The following is a 13,383-nucleotide window of genomic DNA, read 5'->3' as shown; positions in this document are numbered from 1 at the left end:
TAAAATGTTAGCACTGCAAGAAAATATTCTAGCATTGTGATATCATGATAATTTCTTAGGGACCTGTTGGACCCAGTGGGCCCCCTGGCAAAGATGGAACAAGTGGACACCCTGGTCCCATTGGACCACCAGGGCCTCGAGGTAACAGAGGCGAAAGAGGATCTGAGGTAAGACATCACTTATAAATATGTGTATTTAATTTGTTTTAATTTTCACATTTTCAGAAACACTTTGCAATATTTTAAAACTGAGATAGTGAGTTAAACACGATGCAATTACCAAACCTAATTTAGGACCTGAACAATAACTTTAAGACATTCTCTCCCACATGAAGACTTCCTCATCACACTATAATGACAGGGAGAAAAAACCTTTCTTACAGTTTATGAGGTAACACTTATATCAGAATAAAGACATAGCCCAATTAATAAGATGAACTCTGCCAGCACTGATCTCATATTAGACATCTCACAATTATGATAATCTTAATGATTTACAAGTGTAAAGTACATTCCACTTCTCAAACGGCTTCCATGACTCCTGTTTTTCTACTGATACCATCATTCCTAAAACATTACTATCCCACACTTTTGGAGTAAAAAGAAGAAAAGCTATTATCCCCACAAGTTACACAATTAAAACACAAATAAGTTAAGTGGTTAGCCCCAAAACACAAAGTTAGATTCCAAAGTTGGGACCAGAATCTAAGTTTCCTGATCATAACCCCTCTGTCATGTCAGCATTAGAATTGCTTACATCATTTATACAGAAGGAAACATGTGAGATGTGTGTGTTCCAACACCAATTCTTCTTGCACACTGGAACACACTGTCATAACAATGAATTATAGTTATCATAAATTGGTTAATATTTGATCACAAAACAACCCAAATAAACTTTTACTGAAACAATTACTATGACACAATATATTAATTGTTTGTAATGCATTTTGGGGGGCTAGCAACATATTTTTTCAGTGGATACCAAACAAGTGCCCCTCAGTGATGTATGTTCTTACCCTTCCTAGGGCTCCCCAGGCCACCCAGGACAACCAGGCCCTCCTGGGCCCCCTGGTGTCCCTGGTCCATGCTGTCCTGGTACCATCACTGGCAATGGACGTGAAAAATCTGGGGGTTTTGCCCCATATTATGGAGATGAACCAATGGATTTCAAAATCAACACCGACGAGATTATGACGTCACTCAAATCAGTCAATGGACAAATAGAAAGCCTCCTTAGTCCTGATGGTTCCCGTAAAAACCCTGCTCGGAACTGCAGAGACCTGAAATTCTGCCATCCTGAACTCAAGAGTGGTACGCTGGGGAATCTTTCACACTCATGGCAACAGGATAACAAAGAAAACTGCTTATGTTAGAATTTAGGGGAAAGGAAAATTTTACTGGGAATAGAAAATATTATATAGCAGAGATCGTACTTAAAGAATGTTAGTTGAATTGAAACTCCTTGATATTCTGAGTAAGAAAATATGAATTTTGTAGGTGTACTTAAACTGTAATGTAAATTCAAAATATGCCAAATGTAGGAAAATCTAAAGACAGTTTTATAAAAATTTTAATACAAATTATAGTTTGGCATGTCTTTTCATATCATCACAAAGTTGTTTGAGTAATAAACAACGTATATCACTGTGTTTGTAATTTGATGCAGACATAATTTGTAATTTAATTATTGCAACATTTATTTATTGAAACAATTTTTATAATAAATCTAATTATCAATTTTTTCAAATTAAGAAACAATCTAAAAGTTCCTCTATTCTGCTACACTATAAAAGTACAAATACATAAAGTACAAATACATTAGCAGTCAACATTATGAATGCCTTACAAAATCATTTTGGTCCAAATCCCATTACTGGATATTATAACCAATTCCATTGTCCTTTTTGTGACTATTCAGGAGAATATTGGGTTGATCCTAACCAAGGTTGCAAGATGGATGCTATTAAAGTATACTGTAACATGGAAACTGGGGAAACGTGCATAAATGCCAGTCCTTTGACTGTTCCACGTAAGAACTGGTGGACAAATTCTGCTGCTGAGAAGAAACATGTTTGGTTTGGAGAATCCATGGATGGTGGTTTTCAGGTAAGAAAAGATATACCATTTTTCTTTAACTTTAATCCATCTCTACTTAGCTGACATTTTTGTTCCTCCCATTTGCTCATCACAAAACAAATTTAGTTAATAAATAGAAAAGTGAAAAATTTTATATACTCAGGTAACTACTTTTATAACTTGTCTCTCAAAAGCTAAACTAGATTAAATTATTCTTCGTAAGTTACCAACTTTCCTTCAATTCTTAAGACCTTCTTTACTCTAGCATTGTATGTTATACATGCAATAAAGACATAGTCATACATAAAATATATGAACAACTTACACAATGACCATACTACACTGCATGAATCCCTTATGTATAATTGCAGCTATAATGTTTGACCAGCCTTATTTGTTCCGTATTACAGTTTAGCTATGGCAATCCTGAACTTCCTGAAGATGTCCTCGATGTCCAGCTGGCATTCCTCCGACTTCTCTCCAGCCAGGCCTCCCAGAACATCACATATCACTGCAAGAATAGCATTGCATACATGGATCATGCCAGTGGGAATGTGAAGAAAGCCTTGAGGCTGATGGGCTCAAATGACGGTGAATTCAAGGCTGAAGGAAATGGCAAATTCACCTACTCAGTTCTGGAGGATGGTTGCACTGTAAGTAACAGCATTTTTATAAGCATGCATCATAATGAACTTAGCATTTCTCATTTAATCATGCTACTTTGAAAAGAAGGAATAAAAATAACGAGGGTGAACAAAAGATGGCATTTGGTGTGAGTTATATTGAATCTACTGATCCATTCCAGGGAAGGTTAAATCACACAAAAAATGACTATATCTTCTCAACCTCCAGGTGAAAACCAGCTGATGTGAAAGCAATTGAAATTTAAATCCATGATATAAACTTTGCCAGATAATTTAGACAGTTACTATCCACTCTACATAATTGCCATCATATGGACTCAATCTAAAATCTCTTTTTAATTTTAAAGGTTAACTTTAAATCAATCATTTATTATTATCATTCATGAACAGAAGGAGAATTCACTTCTAATATTAACAGATTCCAGTGTGAGAGACCTATCCACTTCTAAGTAAACCAGCTCTATACCTAGTAACAATGACCAGAACCAAGGTTTCTGAGAATGGACTGGCCTGTGGCAATCTCCTTGTTGGGTTTACCCTGAAGCCCTATAAAGCTTTTGGTTAACAATATGGTTTATCGACTGGGAGAATTATCACTTTGGACTGGAGCAGGTCTCAGATGTATGGAAGATAATATACATGGCGAGTTGGCAACTCCCTTCAACAAAATTTTTTTTTTTAACTTTGTCAAACAGAGAAACTGTCTAAGTAATTGTAATGTCATGATCACTTACTTTTTTTTTTTTTTTTTTTTGCTCTTTTTTACAGAAACACACTGGGGAATGGGGCAAAACAGTCTTCGAATATCGAACACGCAAGGCCGTCAGACTACCTATTGTAGATATTGCACCCTACGATATTGGTGGTCCTGATCAAGAATTTGGTGTGGACGTTGGCCCTGTTTGCTTTTTATAAACCAAACTCTATCTGAAATCCCAGCAAAAAGTTGCACACTCCATATGTGTTCCTCTTGTTCTAATCTTGTCAACCAGTACAAGTGACCAAGTTCCAGTTATTTATTTCCAAAATTTTTGGAAAAAGTGTAATTTGACCAAAAAAGAATACATTTTAAAATTTTATTTTATTTTATTTTTTTTTGCTGTTACACCAAATACAGTTCAAATGCTTTTTGTTCTATTTTTTTACCAATTCCAATTTCAAAATGTCTCAGTGGTGCTATAATAAATAAACTTCAACACTCTTCCAATAACACTGTGTTACATTCTTTGAATACTAGCCCATTTGCAGAGCAATGACAGTGCTTACCATCAAAAGATAACCTTTCTTCTGAAATAGTCAAACATGAAATTAGAAAAGACCTTCCTGTTTCAACTACCTCAACCTGGTCAGAAACACAGATGAATTCTATAAGCCCCAGAAGATGAAAATAATTGTATAAAATACCAAAACTTATAAATTTCACTGATTAAGTTCCTAAAATATTGGTTAAAAGAAAAAGAGTAAAGTGTAGTACAAGAATTTAAAGAAATATTTTTGAAGCCATAATTATTTTAATCTTGAATATCAACTTCTTTTAAAGGTGCTTTTCCTTTTTCTTGTCATTGCTGGTCAAGATTACCAATATTTGGCAAGGCTTTAAAGACACATGTTCTGGTGCTAATGTACTTTCACTTTTAAAACTCTAGGTCAATTGTTGCTTTACGTTCAAAACACAGATGCACACCATCTGTACGTGTCTTCGGTCAAAAAGATTTCCTGGTGTGTCACTGCCGGGAACTCTTTCTCTGCAACCTGTAAAAGTCAATAACAACAACAAAAAATAAATTTTGGGGCTGCTTTTGTCACAATAACAGAGAATGTGTTGAAATTAAACTTTGTAAGCTTGTATGTGGTTGTTGATCTTTTTTTTCTTACAGACACTCATAATAAAATATCATAATAAACATTCCTGGTTTTTGTCAACTTTTCATAGATTTAAAAAATGCAAGTTTACAATCTAGTAATTTTTCTTGAAAAAAAGCATATTGAATCCTAGATCTCTGGCTTAATAATGCAATGACTTTCAGGAATATGAGATAATATAACTCATGCTGGGAACAGAGATAATGCGCAATGGGGAATCTTGCAGATTTTTAGATCATATTTAGTGGAACTCCTTGGGGCATATTGAAAACTGAGGGCTTCTATATGACACAATCCCTTGAAATAGTAACATAGTAAATTAGGAAGTCTCCAAAGTGGTAGTAATCAGGGAGGAAATTGCTGGTAATTTAGAAGGAAGTGAGCAGGGTCTGGCAAAACAGACATTAATATTAAGAACAATTGCAAGCTTAGGCTTTTTCTACCACCTCTAAACACTGCCTCATTTCCCTCTTGGGTCAGCCCCTTCTCCACCAACAAGTTATTAATCTTTTAGTTACTGCAAATGAAAATAGCATCGTCTTGCATACCTGACTTTATAGTTTGAAATGTATTCACTCTATATAATTAATAATAATAATACTTTCAAAAATAAAAATTCCATCAGTCAAATGTCAAGACTCTTAGTCTACTTATCCTCCAAGCTAGAGGCAACAAATGTTAGCAGTTTCTTGTGCATATTTTCAGAAATATTATCTATCTATCTATCATCTATCTATCTATCTGAGTCTATTTGTGTTATGCATCAGAAATTAAATTCCTTGCAGTTTCATTTTAGACATATTCAAAGCCAGCAATATTTGGTCAAGTCTTTCTCACATTGTATCACTCTGACATTGGCTCTCCTGCCTCATCTTTCATTTATAAGGACTCTTTTAACTACATCAGCCCAGCCCACAACTAGAAAATTCAGGATAATTTCCCCATTTTTAGGTTAGTTGATTAGCAACCTTAATTCCATCTGCAACCTTAATTCCTCCTTGCCTTGCCATGTAACATAACATATTCCCAGGATCCAGGGCTTAGGATGTGGACATATTTAGGAGCTATTATTCTGCCTACTTCAACAATGATGCACAGAAGTAAGGAGAATGGTGGTGGTCATAGCTGTAGTGAGGGCAGTAATAGCCAGGTTTCCAAAGAAACTTGGCCAGTAGTGCCAGAAATGTCATCCAGTGCCCAGTTCGTTGGTTTCACCAGGCTGCTTCTGGGGTGTGATTTTGAAGATGGCTCTGAATGTCAGCATTCCCTTCATAGCTGTTCATTTTATGAACCTGGGTTCTATAACTTGCTCTGAATTTCCCTGAACTTCAAATAAAATCTATAAATTGCATTTCTTAAATCAGCCCAAGTTGGTTTAGGTTGTTTGCAAGAATCCAAGTGTTTTGGCCTGAGTAACTGGGAGAAAAGTTGCCAATAGCTGAGATAGAGGAGACTATCAAGGTAAAAGATTTGAGGAGCTAAAAGATTTAACAAGATGGGGCAAGTTAAATGTAGAATGCCTATCAATCATCTAAGTAAACGTGCTGAGTTGGAAGTTAGGTATAAATCTGGAGGTCAGAAGAGAGGTCCAGGTTAGAAAAATAAATTTAGGAGTTTCAGCATATATACGGCTTTTATATCCATGGAAGTAGATACAATCATTAAATAATTGAGTATAGAAAGAAAGTAGAAACTGTATAAGAACTGAATTCTGGGATATTTGAATACTTACAGGTTGGAGAAGTGAGGATGAAGCAGCTAAGGAGTTGGAGTAGGAATAAAGGGAAACCAGGAAAGTGTAGTGACCTAGGTGTGAAAAAAAAATGTTTGCTGTTTAGGGCTTCCCTGGTGGTGCAGTGGTTGAGAGTCCGCCTGCCAATGCAGGGGACACGGGTTCGTGCCCGGGTCTGGGAAGATCCCACATGCCGCGGAACGGCTGGGCCTGTGAGCCGTGGCCGCTGGGCCTGCGCATCCGGAGCCTGTGCTCCACAACGGCAGAGGCCACAACAGTGAGAGGCCTGCGTACCGCAAAAAAAAAAAAAAATGTTTGCTGTTTAAATTTTAAAATTATAGCATATTAAGAGGATAAGGATGCTTAAGGTTAATGTATTACAAGGCCACTAATTGCGTATTTTAAAAAGTAAGGTCACGTGAGGTTATATCACTATTCCTATGTCCTATAGATGGCAAATAATGATATAATTAAATCTTCTAATTCACAGTTATAGTATCACTTTTTTAACTCTTTGTTGATGGAACATTGAATACAACTCTCTTTATCTTCAAGCTGGCATTTAAGCAAAAAATATTTCATTTATAAAATTTATTTTATAGGTTTTGAGGGTGAAATTTTTGCAGTCATAACAGCATTTTTGGAAAATGGAGAAAAGTAGGAAGAAAAATTAATTATCCATGTCTCACATCTGTGGATACTTCCTTAAAGTCTTCGTTGTATATGCTGACATAATTATGACAAAATACACGTGTAATTTTGTATGCTGCTTATTTCATTTAACACAATACCATTTTATCCATAAGATTTTTTTTATTTTGTTAATAATTAGGAAAAACATAAAGAAAAATAACAGTAATGGCTCCAAAGTTAGAAATAACATCAAAGTGATTGTGCTTTTATCTAGTTTATATTAAAATTTTACTTGTCTGAGTTCTATCTTAGAGGAATGTACTTATTTTTAAAAGTGAATCATAAACTGTGAAAAATATTTTCTTTTCAGGCAAAACTCTCCATTGAATCATAACTCACTAAGTGAGCTTGATACAACATTGGTGAAAATATTTTATATGATGGAGCATACATGAAAGCTCTCCCTAAATCTTTATGTTTCCCAATTTACCACACCTAAGGTCTTCAGAAATTTTTGAAGAATCACTTGTTGAGTTAATGTCATAAAGAAAAAAAGGCAATCATCTATAGCCAATATTTTTTTAAACAAATTCTTATCTGATCATATTTTTCCTCCTTTTTCTTCTCACCTCTTTAAATCTTGTTCAAAAACTATTTCCCTTTAAAATTTCACTAAAATACACAAAATGACTTTGGCATCTTTTAACCATATCTAACATGATGTTCATTAATAGAAGAAAGGCTACCCTATGTAGTCCATAAATTTATAAATGGGGATTACTATATTTCACACCAGTTTAGTGATGATGGAAAAGCAATGATACACTTGCTTCAATTTTGAAAAGGAGTTATTTCATAATTAAATAGGTGGGAGAAATAATAAAAAGATTTAAGCTCTGTCTTAGATTGGGTTCCCTGGAAACAGACTCTATGGCAACTTATGTGAAGATTTACTGGGGAGTCATCTCGGGAGATACAGAAAGTCAGGTTTGGACAGAAAGAGAAGTTGACCCACGTGCAACTGACATCGAGGCTTTGGGAAATCCTACAAGAAGCTCTGGAACTGAGATGGCCCTTTAGAGTTGTTATAATTCACAGTAAGAGTGAAGGGTCTGTGTAACCTTGACTCAGACGGTCATTGACTCTGGGCCAGAACCTGGAAGGGGTGCAGAGTGGGAGAACCTTCTGAAAGGCAGTCTTGGTGATTGAAGGAAATTTTTAATGAGGGGCATGGCTGTGAGTCCTCAGTAACAGATATTCCAGGAGCTGATGCTTTGGCTTTGAAGAGAGAATATGGGTGGAGCAACACATTTTCTACTAGAAGCTCCTACTCAGCACTCTGCCAAACACTATAGGGAAATATAACACATGATCACTCCTTGTTAGGAATGTGTTGTCTAGAATAGATAAGTTGAACCCATATGAAATGGTACAAAAGCCTTCAGATGGTGAACAATTAAGTGCTAAATTATGCTGGGCCAACCATCTGAGATATAGGTAGTAGATGAGAAAAGGAATTAGCCAGTGGTGATTATATTGTCATAAAAGTCTTTAAGAAGATAAAACTTGAGTTGTGTAATAAAGAAGGGGAATAATTTTGGTAAATTGTGGCAAAAAGGAAAGCCACTTTAGAGTAAGAAACAAAAAAAGAGGAGAAATCGAAGCAGGGATAATTATTCCATGCTCACAGGACAGTGAAGAATCCAGGCTACCTAAATCTATTTATTTCAACAACAGTACTGAGCAATTATTAAATGCAAGCCTCAGAACCAAGTGCTCAAAGAGGTTCAAGGAGAATGAGATTCCATGAAATTTAGAAAATAACAATGTCATGAGATTCAACGTAGTAAGTTGTATTAGAGAGATCCAAGGCACTTAGAAAGGCCCAAGGAAGGAACAGTCATGTCTGCTTGGAGGTCCTCAGGAAAGGCTATGTGAAGTATATTTGGCAACTTATATTAGCCCAGTTTCAGATGAAGCATGGATTTCATGTGGTGGTGTAAGAGATAAGGCTGGAAGTATAGTCTGGACCAGAGAGCTTAGAAGAGTCAGGTGACAGGTTTTTGTCTTTTTTTTTTTTTTTCTAATCTACATCTCAGTGTAGACCCATATAAAGGTTTTAACTATTGGAAGGCTGTTACTTGAGGAGAGCCTTGAGGTCAAGGGAAGTGTAGTGAAACAGCATCAGATTTACAGGAGATGAGGAGATACCTACTGTGGAAGAAAGAAAGATGAATCAACATCTTAGCGAAGAAGAGGATGAGACTGAAGAACCTGGGCAAGGGATCAGAACACATTTATTTTCAAAGACTAGACTGAGGAAAGAGTCACAGAGTATACACATAGTTGCTGGGAAAATTAGGTTAAGAGGGGACAATGGGGACAGCAAGAGGAGGACATCAGAAGTCAGGCAAGAGATGTTTCTATTTAACACAGAAGAACTCAGCGGAAAGTTACACAACTCCAGTCTTACTCACAGCTCTCTACATGGCAGTTCACCATGACAGTGATTCCTTTGGAAGGATAGCTGAACATGATAAAATGTGTGACTGATTGGAGAATACTAGGTCAGGGGCAGTTAAGTAGATTTGGAAAGTACCCTTATACAGATGGTCGATGAAATCATCTGGCTCCAGAATGAAATCATTAGGGAGCAAAACTTCCAAAGGAAAGGGGAAAAGGACAGCATGCTGTGCCTGTGGTGGGAGGGGTTATGTGGAGAAAGCATCATCAAGCGTTGGATTTGGCATCCTTGGTTTTTAATGGATTAAGAAAAGGAGGGTTTAATTTTGAGGGCTAAGGTTGTGATTAATTCAAGGGTTATGAGAAGAGAGAGGAGACTAAACAGAAGGAGGGTTATCATTTGTGCTACTGATAAAAATGATTGGGGTCTGATTTTCAAATCTTGTCTTGAGTTTAAACCACCTGGAAACTGTCCTCAGTGGCATCAGCAAGAGCACAGATTTGAAGGAATGAAGGCTGTAACTGCCTGTAAGAGCCCACAGGGCACAGCATTATTCAGAGAAACTTGTCAGATGTCTCAAGGAGGGGCTTGGACTGCATCTGCCTATCTGAATCTTTAGGGCTTACATTTGGACTACAAATGTCTTCAATTTTGTTGCATTTTTCTCATTAAAGTGACTAACAATTGTGGTCATTCTGTATCTCCAGCTGCCTTTCGTTATAAGATCTATCTCATAACAGTTTCAACTCTTGGGAAAATTGTTCACATTGCATTTCTACCTTCCTCTATTTATTACCATCTGAATCCACATTTTTTACTTCACATATGTGCAGACCAATCTCTTATAGTATTGATGGCATTTAACTGTAATTGCTTATATATGTAGGCTTTTGTTACACACTCTTTCAATTGTGGTGGATTGTATTCTTAGATAAAAATAAATGCACTCTTCGTGTTTTTGTTTTTGCTTTTAACTTGTAAGATAGTACCATGGTAAGGCATTGATGTGAATTAAATATCATTTGAGGTGTTTGTTGATGGCATCAAAATCAAATCCAGCAGAGAATTAAAACTGTAAGTTGTACAGGATTATGCTTAATTAGTACAATTTCATCTTTAGGGATCCTTATTATAACAGTCTCACTGGTATCTTTGCTTAGCTTAATTTTCAACCAGAATTTTCATCTTTCTTCATATTTCTTTCTATTGGTCTTCTTGAGTTTAGTCATGAAAGGGCAAAAATGAGAATAGAAACTGCATTATTGCATGATGTGATGGCTCACATATCTTTAGATATAACACCCACTTTATCTCCAGAGAGATGCTCCATACACACATCAGTTACATCCTCAGCCTGTTTCCTTTTCTATTCCCCATGTTAGTAAATGCATCATCTTCCATCCAGGTACCTAAGAAGCCAAGAAACCTGAGAATAATCCTAAATCTCTTGCTGTCTCACCCTCTCACTCTTTCATCAGATTTTGTTGATTCTATTTCTTCAATCTCTTCAAGTCCATCTCTCTTTCTCCATCCTCAGTGGCATTGATTTCTCATTCCCTGTTACTTTTTCTCCAAACTTGTTCTAACTAATCTCTCTGTTGTCAGTCTCACTCACAGTAAAAATTCTCCCTGAGTATTGCTGCCGAGGTGATCTTTCCAATATGCAAATCACAATATGTAACTTCTTTGCTTAAAACTTCGGTATTTTGCAGTAAAGGTTCTATTGATATTTTGGATGGTTCAGATTTTGTTCAAAGGGATTAGCTTGCATGCAAGATATTCAACATCTTTGGCCCATCCATAAAGTGCCTAGAATATTTCCCAACTGCTATAATCACAAACACCCTCCTCACACATTTCCAAGGGTTCTCTAGAGAGTATGTTCACACTCCCAGCTTATAACCAAAAATAGCTGCCGGAAAAAAAAAAAAAAAAAAACTTCTTCAGAATAATTTTCAATCTCTTTAGCTTGACATACCTTCATGGTACCTCTTTCTACTTTAACTCCAAACAATCCCTTGTAGGCAGTCTACTGCCATGTCAGCCTAACTGGGATTCCCTGAACAAGTTGTTCCTTATATCTGGTATGCCTTCATTGCTCAAGGCACTGTCTTAACCCCTCACAACTCATTAAGAGAAAACCTTTTCCAGGTAGTCTTCTTTGCTCTCCCTCCTCTCCAAATCCCAGCCTCCTTTAGAGGGCTTAGTTCTGTGGTTCCACTGTGCATACTCCATTTAGATCAGTTATAACCATGTGTTTATTCAATTCAGTTGGTATATTGGTCTGTTTTACCCACAAAATGGTAAAATGGTAAAAACAGCCTATAAAGCATGGAATGACTTCCTGTAGCATCAACTGGATACTACATTCCAAACAAAAAATATACCAATATCCTTACATGAAATACACAAGCAAAACATGCACTCACAACAGATTCTTAGGCTATAGTGTAAATTAATCGGTCACCATTGTGAAATTGGTTTTGTTATGTGAATTTTAAGTTCCATTCTATTTTATATTTGTATCTGCAATTTTTACAAATGATATTTTAAGTTACTCATCATCTGTTAAAATTCATAGTTCTGGAAGATCTCCAGTGCATCCTCTTCTTTCTCCTACCCCCAGGTCACTTCTGGTGGCACTATCTACTCACATTTACAGGAACTCTAAGTAAACCAATTTGGTAAAATGACTGTAACTATACTTTCCACATCCAGTGGGAAAAACAGACAGAAAGTGTATGTGAGTGTTTTCCTGCATCTTCTTTTACACCTATTACAATCAAACATTTTAATATTTGTCAAATTCTGATAGATGAAATTTAATATCTTACTGTTTTGGTTGCAGTTTTTCTTTCTAATGACATTATATTTCTTCCACATGTTTATTGGCCTTTATATTATGACTTTCTGAATTATCTACATAGGATTTTGCATAATTTTGCTTTTTTGTACTGATTTTTAAGGGTTTTTTTTTTGCAAGTATAGCAAGTCTTTTCTGTCATAGTTATTACAAAAATTTTCCCTGTTTAAACAAGCTCTTATGCATGCTCATTGAGTTTTATAATATAGATTTAAAATTTTAGAATCTGATATTTCAACATTTTACTTTGTTATTTATATATTTGCTTTCATTACCATTCCAAGATTATTAAACTACTCAAAATAATTTATGCAAATACTACATTTAGAGGTTTTTTAAAAAGTGAAATATTCAGTCCATTTGGGAAATGTCTTGGTTTAAGGACCAAGGAAGGAAACATTCTTTAAAATAACTGTAACACCATTTATTGAATTAATGAGAATTAATTTAATTATACATTAAAAATATAATATAGACATGTATTTATATATATAAATCTAATATAGATATATAGATTCTTGTCTAAATACTCTTCTTTTACAATGGTCAGTAGATTTTTATTATTTTTTTCATATCTAATAGGAAGAGTGACCCATCTTTACTCAGCATTTCTGTTTTGGGGGGGATTCCTTAACATTTTTCTTGCATATTTTTGATTCCAACGAGCTTTAAAATGGTTTTGTCATGTCCCATGCTTTTAAGATCCTACAGGGATTTTAAGTAAGATTGTACTAAACTTATATTTTAATTTAGGAAAAAGAATTACATTTTTCAAATACTGAGTTTCCCTATGTGAGAAAAAGGCACAATTATGCCCATTTTATCTTATTTTACATACCTTGGTCAAAAGTTATGTTTTTTTTTCAATCAGGTTCTATAAATGTCTTATCATGTTAGGTCCTTAGTGTTGTATGTTGTTATTGCCTTTGTGGATAGAATCACTTCTTCTGTTATGTTTTCTATCTAGTAATACAAATAGAAACAGTAATCACAATACAATAGTAATAATGACATGTGCTTCATGCTAGTACGTAAATCAACTATGAATATTCTCTAAATATACTTTTCCAGTTACACAGTAGATATTTTCTCATCATTCATTCTAT

General features: G+C 35.4%; 1 protein-coding gene across 1 annotated transcript in view; it reads left to right on the top strand.

The window, feature by feature from the left end:
• The window catches only part of COL3A1 (collagen type III alpha 1 chain), a 38,749-nt gene extending 34,121 nt beyond the window's left edge, over positions 1 to 4,628 (top strand). The window contains exons 47-51 of the mRNA XM_082658235.1: positions 60 to 167; positions 1,028 to 1,313; positions 1,921 to 2,108; positions 2,489 to 2,731; positions 3,491 to 4,628. Coding sequence (XP_082514361.1) covers positions 60 to 167; positions 1,028 to 1,313; positions 1,921 to 2,108; positions 2,489 to 2,731; positions 3,491 to 3,637 — 972 coding nt within the window. The 3' untranslated portion in view covers positions 3,638 to 4,628. The remainder of the gene's footprint in view (positions 1 to 59; positions 168 to 1,027; positions 1,314 to 1,920; positions 2,109 to 2,488; positions 2,732 to 3,490) is intronic.
• The last annotated feature ends 8,755 nt before the right edge of the window (positions 4,629 to 13,383 follow it).

The sequence above is a fragment of the Grampus griseus genome (assembly GCF_964374135.1).
Source record: "Grampus griseus genome assembly, chromosome: 7".
NCBI classification, from domain to species: domain Eukaryota; kingdom Metazoa; phylum Chordata; class Mammalia; order Artiodactyla; family Delphinidae; genus Grampus; species Grampus griseus.
Note: the sequence above shows the minus strand (reverse complement) of the source record. Positions and strands in the feature narration are given on the sequence as shown.